The sequence below is a fragment of the Condylostylus longicornis genome, unplaced genomic scaffold (assembly GCF_029603195.1).
Source record: "Condylostylus longicornis isolate FDR11 unplaced genomic scaffold, ASM2960319v2 ptg000003l, whole genome shotgun sequence".
NCBI lineage: Eukaryota > Metazoa > Arthropoda > Insecta > Diptera > Dolichopodidae > Condylostylus > Condylostylus longicornis.
The window spans coordinates 791,452-817,584 of record NW_026577972.1 but is presented as its reverse complement, the minus strand read 5'-3'; the positions used below and the strand labels follow the sequence as shown (position 1 = coordinate 817,584).

At 22.8% G+C, this 26,133-nt stretch overlaps 1 protein-coding gene across 12 annotated transcripts in view; it reads left to right on the top strand.

The window, feature by feature from the left end:
- Positions 1–26,133, top strand: part of LOC129606370 (plasma membrane calcium-transporting ATPase 3) — a 198,515-nt gene that overhangs the window by 141,753 nt on the left and 30,629 nt on the right. For 8 of the 12 annotated variants that reach the window (XM_055516685.1, XM_055516702.1, XM_055516728.1 and 5 more), the window contains one exon: positions 13,973–15,131. The exons of 2 other annotated variants lie outside the window; for them this stretch is intronic. In XM_055516685.1, coding sequence (XP_055372660.1) covers positions 13,973–14,347 — 375 coding nt within the window. In that variant the 3' untranslated portion in view covers positions 14,348–15,131. Of the gene's footprint in view, positions 1–13,972; positions 15,133–26,133 lie in introns of those variants that run through there. 2 more of the 12 variants (XM_055516735.1, XM_055516743.1) reach the window with 2 other exon arrangements.

Genomic DNA, 26,133 nt, shown 5'->3' with positions numbered 1-26,133 from the left:
TATTAATTAAAATTATAGTCTAAAAATTGTAAAGTTGTAAGATTTTTTATATTTTCAAAAAAAAAAAATGGATCTACATATATATATATTATATAATATATAATATATAATATTATCTGTTGTTATTTAAATTTCAATATTATAAAATAAAAAATATTATTTATTTCCTTTGACTGAATAAAATAACTCTTAAAATCTAATTTCAATGCAATAATTACGAAAAAAAAAACATTTAAATTCAACTGGTAATCATTATCTGTCACATAAATGTCATCATCTTAACTTTATACATACCTTAACTTCAAAATTACACTTTTAATTGTATTTAACGTAATGTACGCAATTCAGCTTTAAAAATTGTAATCGCTGAATTGCGTGTTAATACAATATCACTGAAATAAAAAATCCTTTAGTAATTCTTGCACAAAGCAACAAAGAAAAAATTTTTCCTTCATCTATTTTATTTTTTTTATTTGATCGAAAATTCAATTGTTGTGTTTTTAATAATTTTACTTTTACTCTTTGTAAATATTCCATAAGGCTCTCCCTATCTATTATAATATTAAAAGAATGGAATAGAGTAGCAATTGTTATTCTTCTATATATAAAATTACATATCCACTATACATATTCCCTGACTTAAAAATTGAAGTAATTAAGTATTTATACAGAATTCAGCTTATAAGTTCTAATTGCTGAATTATGTATTCATATCGTATTTCTGAAATTTTGAAGTCACGAATTATATTGACAGAACATAACATATATATATATATATATATATATATATATATATATATATATATATATATATATATACATATTATACTTACATACAAACATATCTATAAAGGCGTCAATTTGATTTATTTAGGAATACAAGTTTTATTGCTGAATGAATCAAACTGGCGTGAGATTTGCATTTCGATCATTTTATTTCATGTTTTCGCTTCGATGTTGAAGTGCAATTAAGCTGAAGTAAAACATATTCTTCATTTGATTAATTTACAAACATAAAAATGATAATTGAAATAACTAAACGTGTTTTGTGGTCGTTCATAAATTTGAAAAAAAAAAAAAACAATTGTAAATTTTTTTTCAATTTATCGATATCATATTATGTTAAAAGGTTTGGTAGTTCATTCATATACAATTCAGCTCATGAATGTTAATTATTGAATTGTATAATAATGTAATGTTATTTCAGTTCTTACACCAAGTTTTGTTTGTTTTAATTTTATCGTGGTTAATATACATTTTTTATGCGAAATTAAATCCTTTCATATTTATATAACAAATGTTTTTTTGAAACACAGTATTCTTAAATTTAAACTTTGAATAACATGACTTCAAAATTGCAACAATACGGCGTTAATACATAATTCAGCTAATAAGATGTTATTGCTGAATTATATTATAAATAGAGTGTTATTGAATTTTTGAAGTCACTGTAATTTTTTTTAATCGATTTAAAAATGATTGAAGTTGTAAATATTCACATCTTAAAAATTTTATACTATATTATAAAAAAATTAATAGAAAATTATAAAAAATTAAAAAATAAAAGTAAAATTTAAACCAAAACTTATCGAACATTTTTCTAAAATAAAGAAAAAATCTAACAAAATAATAATACTTGTAAATATACGCAAAATACAAAATTTTAAATTATTGTATATTGAAATTTGTAAAAAGCAGAAAAAAAGGCGCTAGAGAATAAAAGTAGCGCTAGGAAATATGTGAAACTCGAAACTTCAATAAAAATGTTAACGCAAAAGTCACACTATAATCCAAATCATAAAAAGTTGCAATTACACTAATCGCTGAATTGTTACCGACCGCATTGTGTATACAATAGGTAGGTTATGTGATGGTAACAAATTTTGAATATCGAGTTTTCAGTGGACACGCACTTCTCCATGGTAGGAAAGTATAAATAAACTATTTTTAGCAACTAGTCGGTCTCTCGGTCTGTGTGTGCACACTTGTATCTCAAGTTCGGCTGAACTGATTTTGGTGAAATTTAATATGTGCTCATAAGTTTATTTCTACAAAGGCGTGGATTGATCAACTTTTGGGATATATCAAACCTCGGGATCCGCACTTTTTAGCGGGCCTGTTTTACATTTTTGCGTATATAAAGAAAAATAATCAATAGATTTAATTGAAATTTAATATTTAAATTCTTCGTATTAAAACAATGAACTTATAAATTTTTTTGAATTTGAGAACCAATTTTACATATTTTACCATATCTACGAAACGAATTGCTGCAATTTCTTGAAATTTGAGGGGAGCATTTAAGGGAATTCGAGTAGGACAAAGCGAAACTCTACTAAGAGTCAAATTTACATTTTTTTAGATATGTTAACTAAATGCCCTAAAATTTGCAAAGAAGTATTTAACAGGCATTTTTATAATATTCTGTTACACTTTCATTTAACTGCATAATACACATTGTGGTCGGCTATATGCTGATCACATCAGATTTTTTATTGAAACCTTAAACTAACGTAAAATAACGTAATATAATTTCTCTAATATATACTCAACTTGCAATAACGGATTTGTAACTTTAAAAGTACTTTGATTATTGAGTAAAATTATTATTAGAATTTACTGATTTGTAACTGTAAAGTTCTATTTGCTATCATAACCGAAATTGTATATATTATTATACTGCCCGTTATATTACTGTAATTTTTAATTCCGTTCAATGTGTTTTACGTTATTAAAAATGATTCTTGATCGATTGTCATGCAATTAAATTATTATTTATAAATCCAGAGTAGAAAATTAATATAAAAACCTGAATAATTTAAAATTGTTATTATAAAACACTTTGAACTCGAATTCAGCAAATATAATTCATGTGCTGAATGTGGTTAAGCTATATAAGCATTTTTTTTCTTTTTTTTTTAATCCTAATACAAAAAAGGATTTTAGAATGTTTTTTTGTTTAAATTTGTGAAATAGATATAACGACAATTGCGTTAATATTTTGACATTATGTTAAAAAAAAAAAACCAAACATGCCATCGTTATTTTTTTTCTAAATATAATAATATATTTTGTCTTTTTTTTTCCTGTATGAACAACAGAAATTTGTAAGAAGTTATTAAAAACAAATCACTTATGATTATATTATAAAAAAAATTATTAATCCATCATGTAGAATTCAGAGCTTTTTCAATTCTCATTTTAAAAATTTCAGTTATATGCAGGAGTATTGGTAGATAATTCAGTCAATAAATTGTAATTGTTAAATTGTGTTACAGTTTATACGTAAAACTATGATTTCGAAGCCAAGAAAAAGCTGTTCTACACTTGCATTTGTCAGAATATTATATTGTAGAGATAATTTATTAATTTCTTTGTGGTTTCAAAATTCTAGTATTATTGTATTGCTACACAATTCAGCAATTAGCAAGTCATAAACTGAAATATGAACTAATACCATGTTATTTATACAGTTTTCATATCAGCGATTGTTTTGTTTTACAACTTTTTTTTCTATGAGAGGTTAAAAAGAAAATAAAATATGTTTCAAAATCGTGATGTGATGTTGTTATGTGAAACGAAAAGTGATAATGTTGATGGTATCTGGAAAACTGCAAAAACAAAAATAATAAGTAAATCGCTATAATTATATTTACTAGTTGTGCTCATTTTGTTTTCTTTAATCCTTTTTAAAATATTTTTTTTACTATACTTTTTTTTGAATATACTTTCTTTTTTTATTATTTTTTATTTAAATTAAGTTTGGTTTTTAATTAACAATAAAATTAAATAATATTTCTTTTTCATTTTCGCATTAAAATATATTATTGCTTTTTGTTTTTTTAATTTTTATTTCAACTATATGCCAGAAATCGTATTACGATAATCGTTTTCCGGTAATAAATGACAGTATATTTGTTTAGAAAAATTAAATTTGAAATAGTATGTGTAGAAAATATTGTGAATTGTGATTTTAAAATTACATAGTAAACCAGTAGTGCTTTACCATAATGTTCAGATAGTAAATATACAATTTACAAGTATACGTTATAAGTTAAATTGTATTTTAATACCGTATACTGGTATGCAATTTCGAAGTTAGAGATTATCATAATATGTGCCTTACTATAATATTATAATATATATATTATAATAAAAATATATCTTTTCAATGTAGAGTTGATGTTAGAATATTGGATTCCTATATAACATTTTTATAAATTACAGTAATACGAGTATATATATAAATACATAGTTTCAGTTATTATAGCGCGTATAAACTGATCCTTAAATTTGAATTGTAATAATACTGTGTATTGATGCAGAATTCATATTGTAAATGCTAATTACTGAGTTTTGTATCCATACAGTATTATTACAATTCCGATGTCAGGGTATATCACGCGTCAATTAATGCAATTATTCATATTCCATAATTTTAAGCCATCCCGTGAACAATTAGAAGTAACCGCTTCTTTAACTTGTATATTGTGTTTTATATTTAAATAATACAAATATTTAGTTTATATTAGAGTTATGGGATATTTTAAAATTTTTTAAAATTTCGAAAATTTTCAAGGTTTTCAAAGCATAAAATTTTTTAATATTTAAACAAAGGCGGTTCAATGACAATAATTAATTGCAATTCGAGTTTTAGGTTGGCGTAAAAGCAGTGAAATTCATATTTATACTTAATTCATATTAAAGGAATAAATTACAATTCTGACTTAAAAATTGCAGTACCATGTTATTAATGTTACTACAATTTAGCAATTTTAGTGATCATAATTTGAATTATATATTCAATGCAATATACACAGCTGAAATTTTGAAGTAAGGGTTTAATAAGCAATTATCACAATTCAAAAAAGTAAAAGATGAAATTAGATGAAGATAATTCATTTTGAAAATTTGAATAAGTTGTCATTTATTATCAATTTAACAGCCAATCTTTAATAAAATTTAATCTATTTTTTTGTTTTTTTTTTTTTTAGAGTAGAGAATTTGATTTAATATTTTATGTACATGTACTAGATAACAAAATGAATTTTTTTGTGTTTATATATAATGCTTTGAATAGTTTTAATTTTTTAACTAATAATTTAATGTAATTTTCTAGTAATATTCATAATACATTGTGAATATTAGTAATTTCTAACTAATATTCATGATATATGTTTATTTATCAAAAAAGTAAAAGAATAGGCCGAAATATCACGAATATGAACGAAATTTGCTATCAACATTCGTTAATCCCAAAATTTACTTCATTTAGATACAATTCAGCCAATAAATGCTGATTGCTGAATTATAAATTATCAAAATATTATTTTTTTTTGTATTCCTATAATAATATTTTGAAATTTCGGTATTGTGCTTCATATAAGAGTTAAAAATAGTTTTTATTTCGAAATTAAATAGCGTTTAGGGTTTTTTATGTTTTTTTATTATGTTTCACCTACTTAGTGAGAAAAAATTTGGAGTTATACTCATGTTAATTTTTTCAATTAAGTTAGATTCATTAGATTTAATTAATTCATCAATTTGATTATTGCTGATGAAATCATCAGCAACTAAGATTATTGTTGGGGAAAGACAAGTGTTTTAAAGATTTTTTAGTAATTCATATTTGAACTCTTAAAAATTAACTTTCTCATTTAATATAAATGCTATGAAATTTATGCATGCATTTTGCTCCGGTTTGCTTTCATTATTCTCTATTAATTCTCTATTATATAAAATACATTATTTTTTATTACATATTTTCTTCTCTTTATGCCCATATACACCTATAAACTTATAATATATAATAATTTTTCTCTCTTACTATCTCGACTTATGTTATTTAGTTTTTCTTTTACCTTTTATATGAAATTTCCTGTTATAGTAATTGTAATTTTTTATATCCGTATAATACCCAAAAATATCTTTCGGGACACCAAAATTTAATTAATATTGTGCTGTTTTTCAATTCAGCAATTGGTGTTTATAGGTTCAATTTTTATATTTATAGTATTATATAGTAAAAACTATAATATTAATGTGATTTATAAGAGATTTTAACACATTTGTGTCTCAATTTTACCATTTTTTTATGAGCTCCTGCATTTATATAGTATGCATACGTGAATTGAATCAGTTTGTATCCATTTATTATAAATTTATATTTGTTTCTATATATTGTTTTAGTTATTATTTTCTTCTTACATAGTAAACTTTGATATTTTATTTTTTAAATTGTAGTTAAGTTAATAATTTTAGTACAAAATGTAAATTTATATATGCGGCACAAAAACTTAGATAAATATGTAAATTTATATATATAACAAGGAAAGTTTTAGAAAAAAAAAAAACAGAAAATAAATCACATTTCGTTGGCTGAGTTCTAATTTGCTTTATTCGCTACCAACACAAATTCGAGAAATTTGAAAAAGAAAGTTTGATCCTTAATTAAAAAGAATATGTTCGAAAAATATAAAAATTTTTTATCCTATTTTTTAATACATTTAAGATTTTTTTGTAATAAATATTTTCAACGTAATAGCAAATTTTTTAAACTTTTATTTTATTAACATAATTTAACAAAACAAAATTTTTCTTTTTAATTTGCTGTTATATTAAAATAATTTACTATGAAAAGTACGTTGTTTTTCCGATCACCATGTTTAGCGTCTAAATACTTACCATTTCATTTCATATTCTCTATATGTACGAAATTCAATAACACACTTGTTATTTTTCCTTAAATTTTCTTACTTAAACAATTGATTTTGAATGAATGCATTTGTAGCAAATAAAAATTTAAAATTTTAATTTTAAATTTTATTTATAAAATTTATATACATATTAATTATTTGGTTCATGGAGGAGATAAGCACAAAAAAACCTGTAAAATATGGTTTATGGAGAAAAAATTACGCCGAATATCTTGAAAACTACAGAAGATAGGAAATAACCGTTTGTGTCATGTGAAAGAGCAGCTTATTTGACTTTTTATAGGTCAAAACCTACAAAAACACTCTTAAGTCAAAATTTTCAAAAAAAGAGCTCAGTCGACGATTTGTGTTTTTATTATTTTAAAAATTCACAATGTAACAAATAGCGCGCGCAAATAACTTAATACTATTTATAATATTAAGTTACGTTGATATTAGTTTCATTTTCTTTACATCAAAATTTGCCGTGGCTGTAAAAATGGAGTAATATTTTCTTGCTAGACAATTCAGCAACTACAATTCATAAGCTGAATTGTACATTAATACCGTATTACGAGCTGAAGTCGTAGAATGTAAATTACTGTACTGCTTTACAAAATTCAGCTTATAATTACTATATTTGCTTTAAATTCTTCAATAATTTAAATTGACATTAAATTTAGTATAAAATTTTATTAAATGTAACATGTAATTACAAAATTTATGTAAGGGATATTTTCACTTATATACCGTATTATTTCGTTTCGAATGTCACGCTTGATTCCCATATAATTTTAAATGTAAAATTTCATAAAAAAAAAAAAAAAAATTCAAATGGTAAAATAAATTAAATATTAGCCCCTGATTTTAAAATTACAGATAACACAATTTAGTATTAATTCACAATTATGCTTATAAATCGTAACTGCTGAATTGTGTAGCAATACAGTTATTATCTTTATTTTGAAGTTGCTTTATATTACTTCATAATAAGTGTAATGTAACAACAAATATTTCTGTTTACAGAAATTTTACACAACGCACTTTGTCATCTCACATAATGCAAAAGAAATTGTGAAAAAAAAAACAAAAAAATGTTTCTTTCTACGACTGTGTTTTTTTTTTGTGTTTTCTTTTAAGATTAGTACATAGATACATCCATTATAATTAAACATTTTCCTAGACTCTCTCCTCCCATCCCCGTAAATTCTAGTGTTTTCAAAATAATCATTTAATAGTTAACGACTCTCTCACAAACGGGACAACAAACTCATTAGAGATTTTAACAAATTTCCCAATTCGAATTCTAGTAATACAATATTTTCTGTGAAAATTTTAATGTTAAAAAAAAATATTTTCTAATCAAATACAAATACATAGCATATACAAGTATGTATATATGTAGCTAAGATTTCAAGGAAAATTGTCCTGCCAAAACTTACATAAGTCAAAACAATTATATGAAAACAATAATATTAGAATCAATTTTTTTTAAAATTTGTATGTTTTGAATTTTCGATATACTTTCTTTCGATAAATTGTTTTTGACAAGTGAAGATCTTATTAAATTTTTGACAAAATTACTTGTTTTATGAAAATTAAATAAAACTAAACAGAATATATATATAAATGTTTCGGTAACCTAAAAAAGTAATAAAAATTAAAAAAAAAAATGACAACTGCAACATCTGACGAATGACATCTTAACATTTGACTATGGCCAATATGCAATTTTCTAAAATTTCTTTATTCTCCACTCTTGGCTACGAAATTTAATACTAAATTTTGAATATAAAAATATTTCTTTCAATCAAATAAAGTTTACATTTTTAAAAAATTATTATAAACAAAAATCCAAAATGTCATTAATATTATTAGAAATGTTATCATTTAACTTTAAGTATACCGTGACTTCAAAATAACATTAATATTCTATTGTTGCAAAGCTCAGCAATTACAGCCGATAGAGAACTGAATTTTGTAATAATGTTGTATTACTGCAATTTTGAAGTCAAGAATAGTTTTACGTCAACAAGAAAAAATCAGGGGAAAAATTTATTTACTTTTTCTCAACTACAGAATATTATTTTTGATCTTTTGATATTGTATTGTGAATTTTAAAATATAATTAGAAAAATATTATTGGTTATTAGAACGGAAACCAAAAAAAAACTCCATTATACAAATTAACAACGATTTCGTTCATTCAAACTTTGTTATATGAAAAGTTTTTATATTCGAAAATTTCGGCCTTCTGTTATTACTCTTTAAGATTTAATAAAACTAATAAATTCTATTTATATATATAAATATTATTTATATTTGTTTTTGGTTAGCTTTGATTTTGTTTTTTTTTTTTAATTTATTTGTTGTATACATATTAACGCCAATATAATTGCAGACAATTTATTTCATTATTTATTTAATTATATTTTTAATTAAGAAAAAAAAAAAATCGCCGCCAATCAATACTATTAATCAACTGACAAGTAAGTTGCGAATAAGTCAATGACTTCAAAATTGTATAACAATTATTCTGTATTACTATATGTACATATTTACAATTCAGTAAAATTAATTATTTAGCTAATGGACATCAATTTGTGCATTGTGACTATCTTGAAAATGTAAATGCTGTTTTCGATGTACATAAGTAGATTTTACAACAAAATCATTAAAAATTTATATGGCTACGCAAATAGAACGGCAACGAAATTAATTTATTATAAAAACTAAATACCACCAATAAATTTACTTATACATAATTCGCGCTTCAGATACATTTAATGATAACCCACAATATAAACGCGAATATCAAGACAAATTTAAATAAAAATACTCACGCATATATGACAAGAAATTTTGATGAAATAATAATTCAATCGTCAAAAACCAGGTTTAATAATTATGATACAATGTACAACGTCACATACAGAATTGCTTGCAGAAATTTAAAGTTGTTATAGGCTTAGTTAATATAAAAAAAAATCAATAAATATTTTATTGAAAAAATCCAATCTGGATTAAATTTTAGCTTTTTGGTTTCAATTATTTAATTAAACAAATTATTTTGAATTATTTCTTGTACTATGTACTTTGATATAAAATTGAAGTAAACATACTAATACTATTATATTTAAAATTCACTGTGCACGAGCTATTTTTGCTCTTTTGTGTTGAAAATAAATAAATAAAAAGATAAAAAAAAAAATCAACTTATACGAGTACCACACTACAATTTTGAAGTCAATGATAATTATTTGTAAAATAAGTACAATTAATTTTCTGTGTTCAATATTGACTTATGCTTGTGACTTTAATCTTGACTTATGAGTGACATTAATTTAATATTTCAATATAAATATGCATTAAAGTTTCAATTTGGTGTCCTTGACTTTCAATATGCAGTAATACGGTATTAATGCACAGTTAAGCTTATAGGTGTGAATTGCTGAATTGTGTATTAATATCATATTACTACATTTTTGAAGTCAAGCGTTATGTATTAAAATGTCAATTTGATTTATTCAATTCAGAATTTTGGGGGGGGGGGGGGTAATATTCAATATCTATATTGCCTAACATAATATAATAAATATAAAGTACGAGCTTTTGAAAAAAAATTACAAAAAGGCGACAATCTGATTTGATATCTATATAAAACACAGAAAAATTATATAAAAAAATATATAAACAAAAAAAATACCAACCTTGATTTCAAAAATTACAATAATACGCTACTTATAACATATTTCAGTTTACGAACTTTAATTGCTGAATTGCTTATCAGTAAAATTCAATTGAAATTATTGTAATTTTGAAATCATGGGATTTACTTTTTAAGCTTAAATTTTCTTATTTCACAAAACTTTTCTATTTTTATGTTATATTTTTTTATTCCTTTTTTTTTTTAATAAAACAAAAACTAGCATATTTAATCTTTTACCATTTCTTAACTATTGTTGTATACTTTTTATCATTTTAAATAATTTTTGCTACTTTTTATTTATGTTTATATATATATATATAATTATATATATATTTAATTTACAATTAGAATAAACGATTTTATTTTTAATATTATAAATAATTTAAGGACAAAATGATACTAAAGAAAATAAAACTACATAATATGCTTTTTGGCAACTTTCCACAGAAAGATTTTGGAAAAAAGTGCTTACTAGTTTCACTCTATTTGTTAACTTACATGTTTACAAAACTTCTATACCCTTGAAGATAGATAAAACTAAAATTTTATATGCATATAGATTTTTACTAGAAATTTATTTTCGTTAAAGAAAATTTTTACCTATCTTCTCCTGTACAAGTTATGCCCTCTCATAGACCTAAAAATGCCATATTTTGACTAGTTATTTAAAAGAACCATAAACATTTTTAAAATTTTACAAATACAGGAAAGTAGTGGGTGATTTCTTCTACGGCCGTCTTGCAAAAATTAACATTAAAAATGCAAAATAGCTGCTCAAATTAACCGTTATCTAAATTCCGTATTTTTTAAATTTTTCATATCTTTTTTCTTCTAGACAATAAGTTTTTATCGCTCGAAATTTGTAAAATTTGAAAATTTGGTACCTTAAATTTCCGAAATTGAAAGCTTTTCCAAATTCTAATAAACTCAGAAAGCTAAAGGTAAATGACATGCTGTCAGAAAATATAAATATTTTTCTTAACACGCAATTAAACTTTTAATTCGTGCATTATTTTAACGAATCTTAAAATTTTTTTTTGTTTCCCCATCCTAAATGTATGCAATCTTATGAAAAATTTTAATATATTTGTGTTAAGTAATTTAAATAATGAAGGGGGTATTTTGACTTGATGACGGGGGTATAACAAGGGCTACTTTACAAACCATTGGATTGACCCAACTTTATTTTTTTTTATTAAAACAAACAAAAAAAGATTTCTTTAGTACCATTTTTTTTTCATTTTTGTTTTATTAAGTATTTTTGTGCATAAATTTTATGAGGAATCGAAACAAATTTTAATTATTCAGATTATATATTTTTCTTAATGCAGTAGAAAATAAAAATGCAGCAAAATAATACATTCAAAATTGTCAAAAAAAAAAATAATTGCATTTATTAAAACAGAAAATGCTTACATATTTGTACAATGCAAATCTAATGCCAATTTGACTTTTCGGCCTATAGCAGCTTTTCATAATTGTTATATCAATAATTTACATTGCTCATATAATACAAATTGTATATTTATTAATTAAACTCCACATGTACATATACATTAAAGTTACATTAAATTTGCATTTGCAAGCGTTTCCGCCAGGTTAATCAACGGTAAATTTTTGTTTATTTGCGGGCTACCGATTACATAAAATCATGTTAATTATATTAATCTTGATTCTCAATAACATTAATATTACAGATACAACTGTATAAAAATACACAATTCAGTTTTTAAAATTTTAATTCCTGAATTGTGTATGAAATGTAATATTAAAGGTAGACGTGCAATTATTGATTTTGCAATTACTGCCTTATTATAAAATCTTTGCTCGCACATCTAAGCAACTAAACAAATGCGTTAATTCAAATCGATTGCGTTAATTTTGAATGACAAACGCTTATTTTATGCGACCACACAGTTGAATATGTGTGTGCTTGAATATAAACTTATGGAATACAAATATGTAATCAAACAGTTGCAAAACTAAAAATTTCATGTCTGCCTGAGCCTTAATATAAAGATATAGAAAGCAGCGTAACTAACGTTGATTTTAATATTAATCGCTCAAATATTCCTTAGAATTCCCTTTAAAATGCAGTTTGTTATTTGAAAAGGATTTATCGTTGATTCGATTTTGTTTAGTTTTTAGAAATTAATGCTCTGAATTATAATTTTTTTTTGTAGTTATGCAAATTTTAATATAAGTTGTTGCTGCTTTTTTGTTTTTTTTTTTTTGTTTATTTGTTTTAAATAATAGAGGACGCTGCGGTGTGTATATTCAATTTGAAATTTTATTAAACCATGTGCGTTTAATAAAAAAATTAGGAAAACTTCTCTGAAAATTTGAAAATGCGCTATTATTCTTCAAAGTTGTGTTACGTATATCCCGCCTTTCATATTGTAATATAAACTATGAAATATCTTAACTTAGGCGAAATATCGAGTTTCATTGTTGATGTATAAATTTGGATTTTCATGAAACTATTCCATATATTGTTTAAAAACCCGTTGTAAACGCGGAGCAGGAAAAAGCAGAGAGCGCCTGGAAACTATAAAATTTTTTAGAATTCAGTATACACGAATTTGGAAGCGAATTCGACTCATTTCATTTTTTCAATCATAAAAACTAAATATATTATTTTTGATTTTTTGTTTTTGCTATTTCCTGCAAAAACTGTTTAATAATTTTTATAAAAATTTGAAGATAAGTTGTCAAACATTATTAAAATCATATGCGCAATTATCAAAACATTCGACTTTGACAATTTGATTTTTCAAATTCGTTCCATATATAATATAAACGCACAATAATTTGCACAAACTTTTTACATTGTGTTCCATTTAAGTTTAAACAAAAATGTCAGAGCGATGTTTAAAGGCGATTTTTTAAAAAATTTAATTTGTTTTACAATATGGAAGCTGTATGGGATACTAATGCATATCAATTGACATTTCTGACATAGTCATGTCAGAATTATGTAAATTTTATTTTAGAAAATATAAAAAATTTCAAATGTTCAATACTGCTACGCTACTGAAACGCAAGGACCGAGATTTTAACGAAAATATTTGAGCGTTTGTTTTAGCTTTAAAAAAAATATTTTTTTTATTAATTTTTTTTTTTTTTTTTGTAATTAGTAATAACAAAATTTTTTGTATGTAATGTGATTTTTATAAATTTATTTTTGGTGAACTTAATTTGCACTAATAATTTTTTAATTTATTGAAGAACAAACAATTGTTTTTTTTTTTTTTTGTAAATTAACTTTAAACTAAATATAAAAAATATTTTAATTTATTTTCTTATTTATACTTTTTTTTAATTTTCTCGATTTTTTTATATAATAAAATTTCTTCTTTTTTTTTTTTTTAATTTTAATGAATGAAACTTTTGGCTATTTATATTTCTATATTAAATTTTTGTTGTTGTTATTTTTTTTGAATATTTTTTGATTTTTTAAATATTATTAATAATTTTGGTTTTTGTTTTGATTTTTGATTTTTTTTTCTTTGTTTTTATATTTTTTGGTTTGTTGTTTTTTTTGCCTTCGCTTTGATGTGTTTTGCAGTTGCGTGTTATACGTGCATTCCGATCAAATTTAGAAGATTTAAATGAAAGAAGATCATTACATAGTTTGCATAGTTTGCGTACTCCACGTAGTACTACAGTACCGTCAACAAATACGGCGGCACAAGGTAATGGTAATAATGATATAGGTCATAATCGTAATATATCACCATTAGCGACACCAAATAATCGATGGCAAAATAAAGCTTCACAATTACAATCATCTATGTTATTATCGCAACAACAACAACAGCCACAACAATATTCATCGTCAAAACAAAATGATGCAAATACAACAACGCCATCTAATTTTACAGAATTATCATATATCGATGAAGATCCACCAATATCAATTATTAATAAAAATGATAAGTAAAACAACTAACAAAAAAATAATAATAATAATAATAAATAAAAAAAAAAGACGAAGTATTGATAAATATATGTATATATACATACATATACATGTATTTTGTATTTATTAAAAAAACAGATTTTAAAAATCGTTAAGAAATTTTTTTTTTTGTTTTTTCAACGAAATAAAATAAATAAAAAGATGAAAACTCTAAAACTTAACACAAATAAAATATAATTGAAAAAAAAAGACCTCAAATTAATAAATTTTTTATTTTTTGTTTATATATGTATACAGAAACATAAAACCATAAACGCACACACACATAGAGATAATTCAAAAGATGATTTAATGCGTTATATAAACTGTGTAAACTGCCAGTTTGTTTCCTGGCGTATACATAGTTACTTCAAAATCGCAGTGTGGTATATAATTACCAATACAGTATGGTACATAATTAAGCAATTACAAATGATAAGCTGAATTTTGTATTAATGCTGTATTACTGCAATTTTGAATTAAAGCATAGTGTAAATTAAAACGCCAATTTGATTAAATAGAAATCCGCAATATAAATTAAAAATTCATGGGTAGCAAAACCTGCCAGTAAAATAATAAATTATTTTATTTTGATTACTATAAATTTATACAATTCAACAAATAACAATTTATTAGATGCAATTACAGCAATTTTAATAAACATATGTAAATGTTTCAGAGAATTCACAGATTATTTTTACATGATATGTGAAATTGACATAAAAATTACAGTAAAAAGAGTATTTATACATAATTCAGCTTGTGAAATGTATATTAATTTCAAATTGTTATTTGTAAAATTTTTATTTTAAAATTAAAACTGATTTGTCATGAGAAACAAAACAGTTCTAATCGCATATTTCAAAATTATTACACAAAATAATTACAAAAATTTCTTGTGTGTGTGTGTGTGTTTATGCAAATTAAATAAAACAAAAATTAAATAAAAAAAATTTGGTATTATAATATAATGAAAAAAATTTGTAACAAATTTCATTAAATATTTTTTCCAAGGTCTTTCCATTTTAAAAAAAAAACACAAAATATAAAAAAAAATCATATTTTGTTCAATCCGTTTTTCCATTATCGAGACTTAATATTAATATATAATTCAGCAATTCAAACTTATAAGCTGAATTGTGTATTAATAACATATTACTGCATTTTGGAAGTCAAGGTACTTAAATATTATTAAACGATTTACTTATTAGATCGTGTATTCAACGTGTTAAATGAAATAGTTATATAGTTATCTTGATTTTAAAAATTTCGATTCTCAATTGTACCGTGAGCAGAAACGAAATTGTACAATGAATCATTAAATAAATATTTATGTATTGCAGTTATACGAAATATATATGAAAACACAACTCGATTTATTGGCTGTAATTGTTTAATTGTTAAACAATTTGTAAAAGTATTATTGAATATGTGAAATTATCTGTATAATATATTTACTAAAAATTTTATATTAAGATTACTATCAAAATCAAAAATGCTCTACTGTGCAAACTAAAAACCCCCGTGATTTCAAAATTACTACTGTAATACTGTAATAAAAAATCACAAAATGATATGGGTGTTTATGCCATATTACTACTCGTATATAATTTTGAATTCAAGGAATTTGTATTAATTTACTTTATTCAACAATTGAATTACATATTACTTTGCTAAGAATAAAATAAATTAATGACAATTTTAAGTACGGAGTGTATTATTGTAATTGTTATTATCATGAAGACCAATTAAATTATTGTTGAATTTCATTTTTACCGTTTAAAACTTATATGCTTTATAGGTATATTAATTTAATATTAATATTACATTCACAAACTTGTTCAGCGTTTCTAATTTTACTCCTGTACAGTAATTGAATTTCCAAATAACCTTATGAGTACGTAGTATTTCATATTATTTAAATTCTTTTTCCTTTTTATTTTTTATTCAGTATATATGTATTCATATATATACAATGTATGCCGACTTCAAAATTACAGTCAAATCAATGTGTTTCAAATCAACAGTGTTTAAAATAAATTCAGTTTATGAACTGTAATTTCTTAATTGTATATCAAGAAAGTATTATTGCATTAGATTATTTTACGGTAATCAAATATTTTAAAATTAAAAAAATTAAAAAAAAAGAATTAGAAAGTAAGAGTGTACTTAAAATAAAAAGAATAAAATTCTTGATTATGGTTTGTTATAAATGTTATTTTTTTTAAATTAAATATTTGAAATTATGTTAAATTTACCTTGACTTCAAAATTCCAGTAATACGACATACAGCTTATGAATTACATTTGCTGTATTATGCTGTAAGACGGTATTATTGCAATTCTGAAGTCACGGTTATTCATGTTTATAATTATTGTATATTATACATATTTACTTATTACAATTTTGTTTTTCCGATGACAATACTTAAATTGTATATATTAAAATCCCTGATATCGGAAATGTAATAGTACTATATTCTTGCAAAATTTAGTTTATAAATGATAATCGATACGATATTATTACATTTCCGATGTCAGGGTATGTCAGTTACTTATTAAAAATAAAATAAAACTATATTAAAAAACAAAAGCAGTGGAATTGGATTGAACAAAAGTTATAGAGTAAGAAATAAACAAAAAAAAAAAAAATAACAAAATTAATTTGAAAACACTCGTTTTAATCATTGAAAAATTTTATTAAATTTATTAAAAATTATTGTATAAATGTATAATTATAAATGTAATTTATTAATTAAAATATCATAAAATTTTACTAATATAAAAATCGATCGTAAAAGTAAAAAAAAAAACAATGCACGTATTTTTCTATATCATAATCATTAATACATATATAAGGTGATCTATTGTGAACGAAATAAACTGATGCCTCACTGGAGTAACCGATTTCTGACATATAATGAAAAGAATTGTTTTCATTTAAATTCCAAAGTAATTTCGTGTGATCCGTGTGAAACGAAAAAAATAATTGTTTTTTAATTCTCTTTATTCAGCAGTACAAATTCAAAACTATTGCATAAAGTGAATTAAAAAAAAATATTTATCACGCTGATAAAATTCCTTATTCGAATTGCGCATTTATTATGCCCTTAATTTTAAAATTATATAAGTAATATATTAAAATATAAACAATTCAGCAATTAATTTTCAACAAGCGAAATTGTGTATTCTTGAAATCCAAAATGCAATTATAGAAATACTTTATTACTGCATTCTGCAAATGGGGGTATTAATGTTCAATTACTTTTATGAACTCTTTCTAATTAAATGTGACATTATTATAAAAATTCAACTATGCAAATTACTGAATTATTTGTTATATATATATATATATATGATATATAGATTATATATATATAGATATGCTATATAGATATATATAAATGTATGTATTTATGTGCTCGGTAATTTCAAAACGGTGATAATAAATCGAAATCTTAAAGTGATCGGTAATGTTGTATTGCTTATATGTACAATTCAGCAATTATAGTTTATCTGAATTGTGTCTTAATACCGGGTAGAATTAAAATTTTTAAGTCATAAATTCAGTTTTATAAAATTTAATTTTGCGGAAATGTGTTATATAGTAATAGAAGTATTTTTTATTATATTTATTCTTGGATTGATGGATCGTAAAATTAGAATTCAAAAAAAAAAAAAAACAAAAACAAATAAAAACCATATACGTATGTATGTATAATCTGTAATAAATAAAATATTTATTTAGATAGTGGAATATTAAATTTACATAAATTATCAAATGTCACAAAAAATAAAATTATTATGAATAGATTGGTAAAACGAGTTTCGATGATAAAACCATTATACATTTTCCTTTTAAATCTTAAAACATTTATAATAACAAGGTCACAAATATGTATATACATCTCTGATATTACATACATACATATACGTTATTTTGAAACATAAATCCTGAATTCGAAATTGTAATAAAATTATATTAATGGAGAATTCAGCTTACAAATGCCAATTGCTGAATCGATGCGGTATTATTACGGTTCCGTTGTCAGAGAAACTAAAAGAATGAGAAAAATAAAATGAAGTTGAAACTTGAATACAGTTCAAATTCATCTTTTCTTATATATACAGGGGGTTTAGCATAAGGCGGTAAATAATTTCAGGGATGATTCTTTGATCAACGTGTTAAATGTATTTAAAAACATGTGAAAAATATGTTTTTTTTTTATTAAGAGCAATTCAAATTGATGATATATAAAAATTCTATACTGTTACTAGTAAACTTTACACCTTGCAATTTGTTAAAAATTTCTAATGTATTTTTTTCCCTCCGAAATAACCTACTAATATTCCCTCAATACCTGATCAATTATTTAAATTCGAATTAATCTCATTAATTTCTTTAGCCCTATCAGTAAATCCAGATTTAATCCTAATTAATAATAGGGTTTGACTACTTACGTCGTGCTGAAGGGTTAACGGGATCACGTTTTCTACAAGTTCAATAAATTTATATAGGTGCTCACCTTATCCATCTTACTCCGGAATTCCATCGATTTGATTTAGCGGATTAATCTGCAATACTAAGGGTGTTTTTGCAACACTTCGGGTGTTTTGTTTTAAGATTGAAACTACCTCGTTACTTGTCATTATGCCATATCCTTGTTGTATATGTATTTATTTTTGTATTAAAAGGTTTTTATTATTTAGCGCTTTACAGTCGAATCCTAATCAGATCTGCGCCAATTTAATTTTCTTTATTATCTAGTTAGTCGCAAAAAGTTTCTTTTATTTATTCAGCCACCCATTTTTCTTCTGTTTGTAATTAAATATTCTGTTTGTAATTCTGTTTTTAAAATGGAATTTCATCTAGTATAAAAAAATTTTTATTATTACTTGAATTTATATTTAATTCGTTAGGTTTTGTAATGTTATTTATTTTAATGTTACTATTAATTATACATTTAAATTAATAGTTTTATAAATATTATTATAAATTTGTTTTGAAATAGTTCCAAAAATATGATGTTTTTATTGATTATTATTATCAATTGTAGCAGGAAATTTTAGTTGTGATAAATCTACACTGAAATTTTTATTTTTGCTTGGACCAGTGGTCTTTTTAGTACGGTTTCGTTCTCTCATGTTACGTGGTATCTGTAGAAAAAAGTCTCGCCTTTGCAATTAGTGCATTTTGGTCAAATAAAAATAAAACTAATTTATACAATGATTTTCTGCGCAGTATGCACAGTAGAATTTTTTGTGGGAATTTTTTGCACGATGACCCAATTACTGGCAATTGTATTTGTTTTGATTTTTTTAATTCAATTATCCATTCAATTTAAAGGTGATTACTATAGTCAACCTTTTTTTTTTAAATCATGCATTTCAACATTTTTATTTTCAAAGTAAATTAAGCACATAAACATTTGTTTATTATATAAATTACTTTTGATTATTTTTTTTAACGTCAATGCATTTTAAATCTAAGTTATTTATAATTGATTTTAATTCACTAGGTTCAGTTTATCCAATCCAGAAAAGATGGCTTTAAATGGTTTGCAGCTCTTGAAATGATATATAAAAAATTTCACAGTTTTTTGTTTTAAAAGTGTCACAAACGAGTGTGCATTGATTTTATATAACAATCGTTTCTTTTAATTTCTTACATTAAATTGTTTACGAAATTAGTGTTGTTTTTAATTAAAATTACTGGTGAAATAAATTTATTTTCCATGTGCTTACTGGTAGCATTTACTATTGTATTAATAGTATTTGTCACTGAATTATCACTATTTTCATTATTAATACCATCGGAAACCCTAATTTGCATTAGAGAACAATTTGTACTAGGATTTGGGACTTCCAATATAACTTTTCCTTGTTGTTTTTAAGAAATACTATGCTTTTTTGCTGTTGCATCAGCATCGGATAAAAAATGAAGTGTTCGTTTAAGACTTATTGTCTCGTTAATTTTTCTGTTTTTTTAAATTTACGATCACAATCACTCACTACGAAGTCAAATAACCGACTTAAGAAATGAAATGAATTCATATCTTTGTTTTTTAAAAAAAAAATTTTCCAACTTATCAAAACTATAAAAGAACTGCAAAATTCCGCTTTTTTAAAATAAAATACTTTCTTGTATCAAAGTTGCTTACTTAAATAGTGCAACAAAAAATATGAGTAATCATTTTGAAAATTGAAATAAAATACTAGTTTTGGCACTCAAAAAACTGGTGCTGCCATTACTATTTATTCATAAACTCTACGAGTGAAATTTGTAATTATTCAAAAGTCTACATCGTAGATTAGTTTGTCATTCGCATAGGATTCTACAAGTGGAATTCATAATAGCGGTGCTAAATTTTCTTAAATACTACTCTCTTGCCAATGTCAGGGTAAGTTAATATTTTCGTGTTTGCATAAGTGTTTGCATAAGTTTGCATAAATTATACTCATTATTAATTAACGCACAAATAACAAAACCCAAGTCATACATTTATATTCATAGTTTTTCATCAATATTTTTCCCAGTTTTTCATATTTGTTTCCTGTGTTTTACTACAAAAAATTAACAACAATATACAAATTTATTTTATAAAATTTGATTTCTTTTATTTAATTAGATAGCGTGACTTCAAAAATGCAGCAATACGGTATAGAAACATTATTATGCAATTACAATTCAAATACTTTATTAATGCAATTTCGAAGTCAGAGATACATACAATTTTTTTCATAATAAGTTTTTTTTTTTTACAAAAATTAAAAATAGTATTCATGTGCTAAAATAAATTACATATTGTATTTTTTATGTGTAACCTGACTATTGGTGCAGTGGTTATGGGACCGGTCCCGGATATTAAATATAATTTTATCACTATAAAATTATATTCAATATTCAATATTTATAAAAAAATGAGAAAAAATAGTATACAATTTTCATATACTCATAATAATCGATATTAAAAAACTAATAGAAATAAATATTAAATATCAATAACCTTAAATATTTCATATAAAGAAACTGCGACAGGCAAGTGTACGTGCCTAGCATGCATTAGCCCTATGCTCCTCCTAGGAGGGAACAAAGGGAAAAAATAAGATTTTTTTTATGTGCTTATATATATATATAAACATAATATATATACATAAACATAATACATATATATATATATATATATATGTATGTTTCCATTCTAATTATAACATTAAATGTTAATTTTGGAGATGTTTTAACATTTTATTAAATAGACACTTTAAAATTCACATTCAATGTACAAGAAGAAATTGCAAATAAACAGCAAAATTATATTAAAAAACTTATAATATATATTCTAGGTATTCCTTGATTTCAAAATTGCAATAATACGGCATTTATACAAAATTCAGCTTATCAGTTTTAATTGCTGAATTTTGTAGCAATACAGTATTACTGTAATTCTGAGGTCTGAGGTCATGGTTTTTTGTAATACTGTTTACTCTATTTTTCTGAAAAATACTATTGAATAATTGACATTAAATTTGCACTTAAAGTGTTTTACCTACGTTGCTTCAAAATTCAGCAACTAGAATTTATAAGCTGAATTTTATACAAATTTTGTCAGATTAAAATTTTTGTTATAAATTTTATATAAATAAAATTTTATAATCCCATTATTTTATAACGAAAAACTATGCCTTAACCAATTTTTATGTCAGAGTCAGTAGTTATCACGCACATCTGAATGTAAATACATACTAAAATTTCAGTGAAAATTGACTATTTCTTAATAATTTATAAAATTTTAATTCTAAAATTTAATTCTAAAAATTTAATTTAATACTTTTTTTTGGGTGAATTATTGAATATATATATTATTATTAAAATAAGCAGTGACTTCCAAATTCATAATTAGCTTATTGTGTATTTATACAATATTACTATACAAATTTGAAATAAGAGTATGTTTAAGAATAAAATGTTAGTATAAAACTCATTCTAATACTGCATTTTTACAAAATTCAAGGAATATAACTCATGAATTAAATTGTACATAATAATACCGTAATTAAATACTGCAATTTTGAAATAAGTGTACCCATGAGTTTTATTTATTTACCATGTTAAGGTATAATATTTCATAATATAAATTTATTAAAGGCAACCAACTTAATCACTTAATAAGGATGATTAATTAATTTTAAAACTTTCTATACTCCGTGACTTTTAAAGTGCAGTAATACGGTATTAATACAAAATTCAGATGATAAGTGTGAATTTTTGAATTGAATATTAATATCATAGTGCTGCATTTTGGAAGTCAAGGACTTCCACATGTAATAGAATATAAAGGTACTTAAATATATTTTACAAAATATTTAAAAGTAATTTATTAAAATGTTTGTATAATATTGTTTTAACGATTTGTAAAATTTTAAAGTATTTATAATTTTTTTTAATTAAGAATCAATAGAGGGTATTATTTTATTATCGGCAAAACTTAATATATACATATTCAGAATATTTTAGAAATATTAAATTTTTAGTACTTAAAATTGATACATTTTTTACATTTATACGAAAATATTTAAATGAAAATGCAATAGATGTTTATTTTTTCATATATTTAATTCTACATATAATTTTATCAAATATAAAAATGAAATAATTACAATAATCTTAATAATCCGAATTTTATATATTTAAATGTGTGAATGTAATCTTTTAAAGATTTTTCATTCAAAACGGCAATAATATACTATTATCCATATTATACAATTACCGATAGGGGGTAGATAATATTGAAAAGTATTATAGTTTTCCGTATCTCTGAATACTGTATAATAATGCAGAATTCAACTTATAATTGCCAATTGCTAAATTGTGTAATGATACGGTAATACTCGTATTACAATTTCGATATCAGGATATATGAAATTTCGAAATTAATTTTAGTCAACCCATGTTTATTTTAGTTAATACATATATATAATGAGCACAATTCAGCAACTATAGCAATTTTGAGTTTGACTATATATTGGGCCTGATCGTCTATCTTGCTATTTTACTCCGAAAGTAAGAAGAAAGTGTATACTTGTATAATGCTATTATCGAGTGTGAAAAATTATTTGGTAATGCGTATCTCGTTGTTTTCTAACATGCATACAAAATTGAGTTTTTGAAAGTGAGACGTTCAGTTGATAATTTGCAAAAATCCGGTTTAAAAAAATGAGTAATCTTATTTTAAAACTGAAACATCCATTAGAAAATACTGAGAATTGTGATTTGAAAGTGAATAAAAAGTGAATCAAAAAGCTGGATACACGATCAGGCTGATAATAGCAATAAAAATTTGGGGTCAGAATTGCAGTATTATACTATATTATTATATACAATGCCACTTCTAAGCACAGATTGTTAAATTATACATATAAAAGTGTTTAACTATCAAATGGGATTTTTGATATCAGTACATTAATTTTAAACAAACCAAAACCTTTAAAATTCAAATAAAATTATTACTATATTAATGCATATTACTATGCATTATTACTATAAATACAATGTTCAGTAAGATTAATAATTCAGTGTACAATATTCAGCAATCTTATTATTTATATTATTCAGCAATTATATAAGAAAAATTTTATAGCAATCCGTGATTTCAATTTGTGTAGTAGTTTTGAATTTCTCACACTATATATAAATATTAACATTAATTAATTATTAATATATGTATGTATAGTATGAGTACAACTTAAAATGTTTATTAATACCGTTTATTGCAAAGTTTCAGAGAATATTATTCGAATATATTATCAATATATCCGTAATATTGAGTAAAATTTTATATTAATAAACTTTGTAAATTTTTGAATTCGTAATCTGAAAATTTAAATCGGCATTGTTTTTTTTTATCCAATGTGTAAGTTTAGTAAAATTCGATGTTAGTATAAGATATAGCAAAATAAGTTTCGAATTTGAAATTTGTTTGAACTTTAATAAAAATTTCAGTTTTGAATTTTTACGCAAATTATATTCCCAACTTTTTGCAGGTCTTGTATATTTAAGAAATATTCCAATTACATTCTAACAAACACATTACATAATACGTATATAATATGTAACTTCTAAAAATTGCATCAGTAATATTATAATATGCTGAATTGTATGATTACTATATATATATATATATATGTACAATACGATTTATATAGCTGCATTTGTGAATTATAATACTTGCATTGTGAATTAGTACTGCACTCGTATACCATACAAAAAATTTTAAATTAAAAAAAAGGATATAAAAGGAAAAGTAAAAAGTAATCAAAAAAAGTAATTATTGAAAATAATTGATAAAAAGTAATCAAAGAGGAAGTAATTAAAAAAAATATCAACTAAAGATAATCAAGTGTTTATTTATTAATATTATTTTCTTGTTTATGTTTTTTTTACTTCTTTTTTGGTTTTATTACTGAGTATAAAAAAAGAACCAAAATGGTGGTCATAAAGATTTCCGTTGTTAACAAACAGAAAAACAGTGATACAATGGCAAAATGAACTGTTCAGTGTTTTGTGCAGATAATGTCACAAACACGATGTCATGAAAATCGATGATTTGCAAAAAAAAATCCGGCAGACCGTAAAATAGGAATTTAGGCTATTTTATTGCCGTCGGTTATAGATATATATATATGATAAAATATATATATATCCATATATCTTATTAATTTGTATATATATACATGTATACATATATATATATATATATATATGTGATATATATATATATATATAAATGATATATATTTATATATATATATATATATTTATATATATATATATATATATATATATATATATATATATATATATATTTATATATATATATATATATATATATATATATATATGTATTTATATATATATGTATACATATACAATTATAAATTCATTATATTTTTCATAGTTAAAAATAATTTAATTTATATGTTATAAATGTGGTTTATTATTAATGAATTACATGAAAATTATGTGCTGTTTTGTTTTGAGGTATATATGAATATACATATATGCAATTATATATTTATTGTATGCATTTTTAAAAATCATTCTTTAATTATAAAATTATTATTATTGAAAAATTATGTATTTTACAAAAAAAGACAAAAATTAAAAAAAAAATAAATTATAATTTAATTGTTAGTTTAAAAAAACATGATATATATATGATTTATCAATATATACAAATCATATATATATATATATATATACATATATATATTTATATATATGTATACATATATATATATATATATATTATCTATAATATATATATATAATATAAATATTATGAATTTATTTTAATATTAAAGTAATATAAAAAAATTTTTTTTGTTTTGTTTTAATTTGTAATACAATTGTAATAAAAATTACCTACATATATATATATATCTGTATATATATATATATATATATATATATATACACGTATATATACATATATATACGTAAAAAGAAAAAATTTCATTTACTGGAATTATAAAAATATGGTCTATTATGTATCGTCGGGATTTCATTTAGCATATATTTATTATATTACAATGAAGCCTATAGTATAAGGGCTTTTATTTTAAAAAAAAATCAACAATCTACAAGTGCTGTACGCCCGCCTTAAACAATTTAAGTTGACTTCATGTTGGCACACTAAAAACGGATATCTAAAGTAGTTGTAAAACATTTTGAAGATTATATTTCTACTATATAGTTAAACTTTTTACAGT